The sequence below is a fragment of the Syzygium oleosum genome, unplaced genomic scaffold (genome assembly GCF_021117445.2).
Source record: "Syzygium oleosum isolate NSW1041296 unplaced genomic scaffold, Sole_v2.1 Sole_v2.12, whole genome shotgun sequence".
Lineage (NCBI taxonomy): Eukaryota > Viridiplantae > Streptophyta > Magnoliopsida > Myrtales > Myrtaceae > Syzygium > Syzygium oleosum.
The window spans coordinates 5025429-5034267 of NW_026607496.1; the positions used below are offsets into that span (position 1 = coordinate 5025429).

The 8839-nt window shown below is 42.2% G+C and overlaps 1 protein-coding gene across 1 annotated transcript; it reads right to left on the reverse strand.

Moving 5' to 3' along the window:
* Positions 1-4469: 4469 nt before the first annotated feature.
* LOC115672352 (glycerol-3-phosphate 2-O-acyltransferase 6) lies at positions 4470-7541 on the reverse strand. The gene is made up of 2 exons (XM_030594147.2): positions 6793-7541; positions 4470-5563 (listed from the first exon to the last, which is right to left on the reverse strand). The coding sequence occupies exons 1-2, from the start codon at positions 7420-7422 to the stop codon at positions 4667-4669; spliced, it is 1527 nt and encodes a 508-aa protein (XP_030450007.1). The 5' UTR covers positions 7423-7541; the 3' UTR covers positions 4470-4666.
* Between the last annotated feature and the right edge of the window lie 1298 nt (positions 7542-8839).

Here is an 8839-nt window from a genome sequence, read left to right on the forward strand (position 1 = left end):
CCAAATTTGTTTAAGTGCTAGACTTGTTAAATAGATCAAGGCATCTCTTGATTTGTGTCAAACAAGGTCTTCACCGAACTTTGGATGAATTACTTAGGACCAAAGTGTGTATGTCTAGAGTCGGAGAGAAGATAACGATAAAGTGTTTATGGTGATTCCACCCGAATTAGGTATGATATGTATTTATATGAGTGATTAATTACAATAATGATACAGATAGAAACATAATTACAGAAGGGCCTTATAATACATGCGCTACCTTCTTTACTTTAGTTGCTTGAATTTTAACTAATGATACAGAGTTCCAAAAGCCGGCATACTTTTAATTCGATAAGGCGCACATCGTTCTGTGGCATTCTTGACCATCTTTCGTGTTATGAAGAAATCAGTGATTAAATGTAATATAGATATAATAAAATTCGTTTATTTGGAATATGTACCACTAAAAAAATCCAGTATTGCAATAAAGAAAAGGGGAAAATAACAATAATTGTACTTTCCTATAAAAAAATTATCTCTGCAATTGAATTGGATTCAGAATTATCCTCGATATTCTTTGAAAAAAAGAAACTCGTTATTAGTAATTCATTGAGTTGCGTCCCTTTTCCACAAGTACGCCATCTTCCGAAAGGTCCACATATTAAAATATAATGATCTGGACATTGAGTAATGCTAGAAATATTAAAACTCATATACTAAATGTATTTACTAAATGATGTGTCAGATTATTGTTTGACACGTTATATAGTAACTCATTTGGTATTTGGATTTTAGCATCTCTAGCGATATTCTTTCCGTTTAAGATAGTCGCCGGATTTGTCACTCTCTTATACATTAACTCACAAAAGAACGTCAAATCATCACCAAGTAGATCATGTGTACACGATAAGAAACAGGGCAAGAAGTAATCAATAGAATTTTTCAATGGATTAGTATCTACGAAAAAAAAAAATCTAATTCAGATAAGACAGTCACCGGACCATATCGTTGATGTATTGTACATTGCGCGTAATGGACCGGCTTACGAGCAAGGTAGAGTGTTAAGTAATATTCTATATATACATTGTTGGTCCTTTGTCCCAAGAACTTAACCTTATGAGAAAACAGTTTAGACTCCAAAGTGGCAAACCTGTGTTTGATCGCAACTTCTTCTCCACTTAGAATAGTCTCGACAAACGGAATGAATTATCAAGTTCTTGTGGATCCAGTTATTGAGTGTTTTCCAGCGAATTTTTAAGCATAATGTAAGAGAATTTTCAATTTTCAAAACATCGATTGGATAATGATTATAACAGTAGTTTTTTTTAGTTAGTCACTTCACTATTTTTCTCAAGGAAAACTCGCCGTGACGGCTCCTTTTGAATGTCAACGGGGATGAAGAAGTAGAAAAAGTTTGAGCGACAGCGGCATCTAGAACGTCTGCAGATGTGCAGAAGGAATTAACAGAGGCAAAAGGCCCGCTCATCTGAATTGCACGCACTTAAATGCTTCTTGTGACTCATGAGACGACTTTGGATCCACCAATCTCATGGGCTCAACCAGAGAAAGGGAAAGAAAAAAGAAGGAAAAACAGAGACTTCTCCTAGCAATAGGGGTTATGGTGGATCACCGCCACAATAAAGGGAGAGATGACCTGTCCTTCATCGACATAACAAATCTCTGAGCAGCTGGTGTTGCAATATTTAGCTGTTGCGTGTCTCGTGTAGAGAAATTTCCCAACTACCAATATTTTAGTGGGGTTGCGGTGACGGATTAGCGAATCTTGGATCATGGGAGGTGATGCGGAGTAATGACGACTCATATCGAACATTTTGTAGGAGGATGAGATCCTTATAATAATGTCCATAGGATGTTGCCGGTGCTAATCGCCCATTCTCGTCCTTTTCATTCATAAAAGGAAACGAGTAAGGGCGGGCCGTGAAAATGGGTCACAAATTGAAACGTACATCTCACCTACTCATTTAAACACTCACGATTGGTCCACACCCAGGATCACAAGGCTCTGCATATTTCCAGAGTACTTTTTGCTGGATGTAGCTTCAATAAAAGCTTTGGCAGACTGGCAATCACTAGAAATATTCAAGCATCATTCACTGTCCAAAAATAAAAGCCGAGAAGAATTCTACGTTATAAAATACAAACATGTCCACTTCGAGAGTTAACGATGTGGGGGAGTTGCATTTGATTTTGTGACCCTTATGGCAGATGAGAAGGATGTCCAAGATATCATTTCCTTTTCTATTTTAAATAAATTTTCAAATCTGTGTAGAATTTTGGGATATCTGTATATTTATTTTTCATTTTTTTACAAATCGAATTTCCCCACATTCCTTGTCACAATTTCCCTTAACCTATTTACCAATCCAAACTTACTGACCTAACATTTAAAAATATGCCTCAAATACACTTGAACTTTCTTGCGTAAAACCCAACTCGACTCGGCTTATCAACAGCTTAAAAACTCCCAAATGACCGAGGCGTAAACGGCCACAAAAAAAAAATCCTTTAACAAATTATGTCTTCTAATAAATTAAGTATATTAGCATTGCTGGTTATCCTCACCCCCTTTGTTCCTATGGTTGGTCCAATGACTGATTGATTATGTGCATCTACAAGCCTGGTGCACAAGAGATTGAATTAACTGTAAGGGGTTTGCCTTTAGGGTCAATTCATCATCACTCCATGTGCTGACTAGAGAAAATTGGAGGCCCTTCGTTATGTTCGTTCAATGCTAGATCCAAGATCTGAGCTGGTGATGATCCATTTGTCCTGGATCGGAACAGGACCACATTGTAACCCAATTTGCCATTAAAAGTGGAAATGAAAATGATCCACAAGAAGACAAAGTTGCTTGCCCGTGATTTCAAGAAATGTAGAAGCTGGGCACACATTGCTTAATTCCAATTGTGGAGTTGCATGTGCTTGCACGTGTCGAAGTTTTGAAATCGCTATCCACTGTCCTAAGAGTTTAAATTATTAAATAAATACATGACATGATTTAAACAGTCTTTCTCTTGCCCATAGGCTAGGCTTTGGCATAAGATTAAAGCGTGGAAATATAGAGGAAGAGGTAAATTAGGGGTCTAGAAAAATTTAAACTCTGGGCCCTCTACTCCGATGCCATGTCAAAATATTTGTACCACTGCCACCTGTTCTAAAACTTGTAGGCAGTTAGATTATTGGAGCAATTTAACATATTTACATAATCTAGCGTTACTTTCTATGTATTAATGGTGCGTTTGGAAACATTTTGGGAGAAAAGCCTTTGAAAATGTCAAAGACTTTAGGTGAAAGACTTTTTTCAAAATGCAAATAATGTTTGGTAAAGTGTATTTTAAAAACACATCGGAAACCAACTTTGACTTAAATGTCGTTTGAAAAAACTAAATTTTGTAAAGGACTTTTGCTAGTTTATGTTTTTAAAATTCTCAAACTATTTGTCAACGGAACTCAGTCACTAGTGAGCCAAATCAACTGCCAGCCAGCCAAGCCTAAGGTCGCACAACCTCAGGCAACTGTTGCCTGGGGTTGCGTGACCTCAGGCCAGGCTGGACTAGCTTGCCAACAGCCAGTTTTGGTCTCGCTGGCGGCCCGCCAGTGACGTCGCGTGAGATAGGGAGATTTCCGAGATCATGAAAGTTGAGTGAGGGCAAAATTAGAAGAAAAAAAAGCATTTGCATTTTGGAAATGCTCAAAGTACCTTCGGACTTGTCTTGGCCAAAAGGTCTTTAAAAATATAATTGCATCTTCCCAAAATTCTCCAAAAAATTTGCCAAACAGTATTTACGTTCACCTAAGAAGCTTTAGGGTTGGCAAAGCAGCTCCCAAGCGCACCCAGTTTCTAGCAAGAAAAAGGGACTCGTTAAGGTTAAAGAGAAAATAAAAGTTTATGATGAGGTCCGCGTTCAATTTGACCGAGATGTTTGTCAGACAGTGTGTGCACATATACCGCACCTTAGCTAACTCACTTCCCGATTTAGCAAAAAAAAAAAGCTAAACTCACTTCCCACCAAATAAATGGTTAGTCATTCGACGAAAAAATAAAAATGGTTAGTCAATGCCGTGCAAGAGCAATCACAAAAGTTGATCTTGGTTGGTGGAGCCACTAGTCAAGGCACAAGTAATGTCTTTCCTAAAAATAAGAAAACATTAAAAAAATAAAAATAAAAATAAATCTGTCTTATAATTTTCTATCCAACTTATTACTTCATATTGAATATGCCCTTATCGTTTTTTTCATTGGTTGTGTAACTCGTGTTCTAATTAGGCTTAAAATCAAGGAATTATGAAAGATTTTCAGCTTCGTTCTCATTCCAAATGGACATTAGTGTTGTGCCGTTGGAGGTTAAAATATTCAAACGGACATAATTAGTTGGGATACAGGAAAGCGGACAGTTAAGTTGGTCCGATGTTCCATGTCAACCATAAAATCGATACGTAGAGTATTCTTCTCCCCAATAATAGGCATATAATTAAAAGGACCTTGGTATAAAATAGGTGAAGTAATATACACGAGCGTGGAGTGACTCTTATGACAACTGTGAAATGATCACTACAATTACCATTATTTGCCTTTTCCATGAACTTTAATCGTCCAAACACATGGAGAAAATGAGGTGCAAATCATGGGATTTCTTGATCCCTAATCCATCTTCAAATTTGCTCATCACTTGCCCGGCTGCTTCTCCTCCTTTTCCATCTTTTTCTCCTTCGATGGGACACGGCCGTCAGTCCCGGCGAGCATGGCGTACTTGTCCTTCCTGGTGAAGTTGGTGCACTCGTACCCTAACGTCCCCGCCAAGACCCTCTGTATATAGTTCGCCACCTCGATTGCCGACTTTCCGCCCTTGCACGTCAGTTCCTGTGGCAGTTGGTTCAGGAACGTGATCTCGTAAGTCGGCATCGGGTTCATGAACACGAAGTATGGGTCGAAGAACTTGTGCCCCCTCACGGTGGTCCCGTGGAACACGGTCTGCTTCGTGTTGATCGCGATGGGGACGATCCGGTCAGTGAGCTCAGCGAAGAGCGCGCTGAAGCGGAGCAGGAAGGGCTCGCGGCACGTGGTCCCCTCGGGGCAGATGATGAGGTCGCCCTCCTCGAGGAGGCGCCGGATGTTCTCGGCGTCCTTGTCGCGCTCGCGGGAGAGCGCGACGGCCTTGATTGGGGAGATGATCTCGGTGAACTTGCTGATGCTGTAGGTGACGCAGCTGATCTTGCGGCCGAGGGCGACAGCTGTGACGACAGGGTCGAGGACTGTGCGGTGGTTGCAGATGAAGAGGACACCAGGGTGGCCCGGCTTGGGGGCCAGGGGCGGAGTGCCCTTGACTACGAGCTTGATGCCGAGGAGGCAGTAGTTGTAGCGGGCAATGCGCTCGGGCAAGGGGATGTTGGTGTAGACGCGGAGGATGGCGAGGAGGACGCCGATTGGAAGCCACAAGAAGGTGAGGAGGGCGATCATCGGCGTCGGTCGTTGGACGAGGCGGCCGTCGTGGAAGATGACGGGGCTCAAGAGCTTGGTCCGTGGTAGTGGGTCGCACTTGGTTCTTGGCACCATGTATGCTTCCTGTTGTGCATGCAAATTATCATTACAAAGATGTTATGAGATTATCGTACCGTAATATTATGTTGCAATAACTTGATCCTAGACACAGAAGAAAATTGAGATATTACATATTTATTTACTAACATCATGGTGGACTTTATAATCATGAAGCAGTTATTAAGTTGAGGCCGCACGTAGTACGGAAGTAGTATCAATGGACCGCGTCTACGGAACGACTATTGCTGGAATGCTTTCGGTGAAAAATGAAAGTCATAAATCCTAGCAACTTTATTTGCCTCTCTTGGTGCAAAGCATTTATAGCTGCAGCCATATTGAGTAGATTGAGCAAACAATAAATTGAAAAATAACATTGAATGTAAGCCACGCTTATGTTGTAAAATAAAGAAAATCTTCTTAGAAACTCTGCCCTTGTAAAGTACTTTTTTTCCGTGACTTTCTTATTTGAAATTGACCGAGCTTTACCATGTTTAAAATAAATTATTATTACTTAAATCCGTTCTATAATTGGGGTTGTGTATCTCTTTATTCTTGATTGGAAGAAACTTCTCGCGTCCCTAATTAGAGAACGTCTTCTCCTCAGCCCTATTAAACATGGGTGATGTTAATGCTTATAACCCATCGATAAGAGGACATGTCCAAGTTTCGAGCAGGAGGGAGAAAAACGTGCCATCATAATAAGATTTTTATGTTCACCATTTTAATCATATAGTGAGTCTCTTTGGCTAAAGAAATAAGTACAAACTTCCCCGCCGATTGTACTAATTTGCTGCGGCTAAGGAGTCGATGAACATCTTCCATTGGCATGGAGTCAAAGTGGCAAAAGAGTTGGACAAAATCATCATATTCTCTACATCTTCTTCCATACTTTATGTATCATACGCTTTTCGTGATGCAGTCTATTGTGCATGAAGAGCATGTGATTTAGTTTCACAAATGAAAGGTAAATAATAGGTAAATAAAAGGTTGGAGCTTATCTTTCCGGATTGCAATTTATTGTGCATGCATGCAAGGAAGAGAGAGAGAAACACGAGCACGAAATGGCGCTAAAGACACTGTACACGCACTCACCAAACGCGCAATGAATGGAAAGGAGAACGTAAATGCAATTGTACCCCCCTAAACTGGTTAAGGAACAGCTCAAAAGCTTCAACCCTCAACCTCTTCAATCATCTACTAATGGAAATGATAAAGATGTGCGTGAGAGTGGAAGGTGGGGGGTTTGGACAAACCTTGCAAATGGACATGAACTCATGGTCACTCTTGCTATCTCCGAGGCCTAAATCGGGCACGTTCATGCCAAACTCCTTCAGAACAGCTTCTCGCTTGTGTTCACCGATGAGAACCCCGGGTTTCTTGACAAACCCGGTGGTGCGACCCGATTTGGAGACTTCTAGTTCTGTCCCTAGAACCTTATCGGCCCCTAGGAATGTCTTCGCGAAATGTTCCACCATGACCCTAGGGCTCGCCGTGACGATATACCGTTTCCCGAAGGAATTGAACACCCTCCAAGCCTCGGGGTGGACGTCGTCCGCGTAGAACTTGGGCAGCACCGACCGGGACACGAACTCGACGTCCCGGACTTTCAACCCGGCCATCGAGATGAAAATCAGGGTCTTTATCGCCAGCGTCTCGGAGACGAAAATGTAGGTGAGGTACACGAGTGGGACGGACAGCAGGAGGACAAGCGCCCTCGCGAGGCTCCCGGCCTCGAGAGCCACGAGCATGTAGTACGGGAAGGCGCTCGGCGACATGAGCAGCGTGCCGTCCAGGTCGGAAGCGACCGCCTGGCTCGACCGCCCCTCGGAGCCACATTTCGCGACCGGCTCGAATCGCCGGTCCCAATGAGCCCCCATCACCATTCTGAAAAATCTCTCTCCCACAACTACTATCTCTCAATGTGTGCTTAGAGAGAGAGAGAGTACACAATTGAATGGTGTGGGGGTATATGGAGGGAAGACAGAGAGGGAGTTGTGGGGGGGTTTTAAAAGGGGAGAATGCCGTTGGGTGGTGTTGAGATTATGAGGTATATATGCAAGTCTAGCAAGATAAAAAAATGAAGTTCATTATTCAAAGCGTGTGGTTGATGAGGAGAGAGTGAGAAAGGCAAAGGGGCATTTGAATGAGATTGGTTTTGTAGATACATTATTTTTTATTGACGTGTGAACAAGGACGGTTGAGAAGAGAGGAATTGGAGGAAGGAAGGGAGTGGGGGGGTCCGAGAGTGGTTGAGTGGGAGACGGCAACGCCCCTTAACACTTTCATTCAATTGGCCTCCTTTTCTAGTTTTTAGGCGCCGGCCACATGGCCCGATGGCTCGGCTCGGCTAGGCTAGTTGAGCTCGACTTCTCTAGTTGAGCTTCACCGTTTTGAGTTTTCACTTGTTCTTGCCATGTTTGCCTGCTAAAACGGAAGAAGTTCATTTACTCTCTATTTGAGAGGTGGGGCTCTGTCCGAGTTCAGTATGCACAGCAAATTCAGTCAACCAAATGAGATGGAGTAATATTAGGTGACACACGCACAAGTAACCGCATAAAGTTAATTCAGCAATCTGATCCATTTCATGGGGGGCCAAACTATTGGGGAGATGCACAGCAGAAACCCCGACACCTTTATCCGGGAAAATTGCCAAGATAGAGCTAAGTCCGGGAGTATCCTTCTGCACCTACGTGTCTCAACTTGGATCTCCACTTTGTTTCCTTGTCAGGACCGCAACAACAACAACAACGTCCACCTTTATTTATGGTCTCTTTTTCCAGACCGAAGCAACTCGGACTGCGTTGCTGCACCTTAACACGTACCTTCACCCAGGTCTTTTTCGCAAGATCGAACCGTGAAGGCTCTCTAGAAATCACGTTGATCACAAGATGCTTTCCTTAAGATATGATCCACTAATCAACCATCTATTCTGATACCATCTATTGGGAACATGCAATGAAAACCCGATAATTTCACCTGAGGAGATCACTAAGAAGGAGCTCACGTTCAAGCCCATCCAATTGAACCTACTTTCATTCAAAAGCTCAATCAAGTGGTGGTGAGTTTGATAGCAATGAGTTTTGTATAGATAATGAAATGGGATAACAATAATATTTCCTAAAAGACATAGTAAAACAAAGTTGTTGAAAGGATGAACGGAACATTGAACGAGCATGCATGAAGTATGAAAATGCACGCAGGATTATCCAAGACGTCTTAGGTGGATGCAGTTAATAAAGCAGCATACCTGATCAATAGAGAACCTTCAATTCCACATGATTTCAAGCTACCAGAAGAAGA

What these genes read in the sequence shown, in the direction of transcription:
- LOC115672352 (XM_030594147.2), bottom strand. Translation starts at nt 7,422, where the DNA reads ATGGTGATGGGGGCTCATTGGGACCGGCGATTCGAGCCGGTCGCGAAA. An exon ending in AGTTCATGTCCATTTGCAAG is followed by an intron (nt 5,564 to 6,792) that starts GTTTGTCCAAAC and finishes CATGCACAACAG; the next exon opens with GAAGCATACATGGTGCCAAG.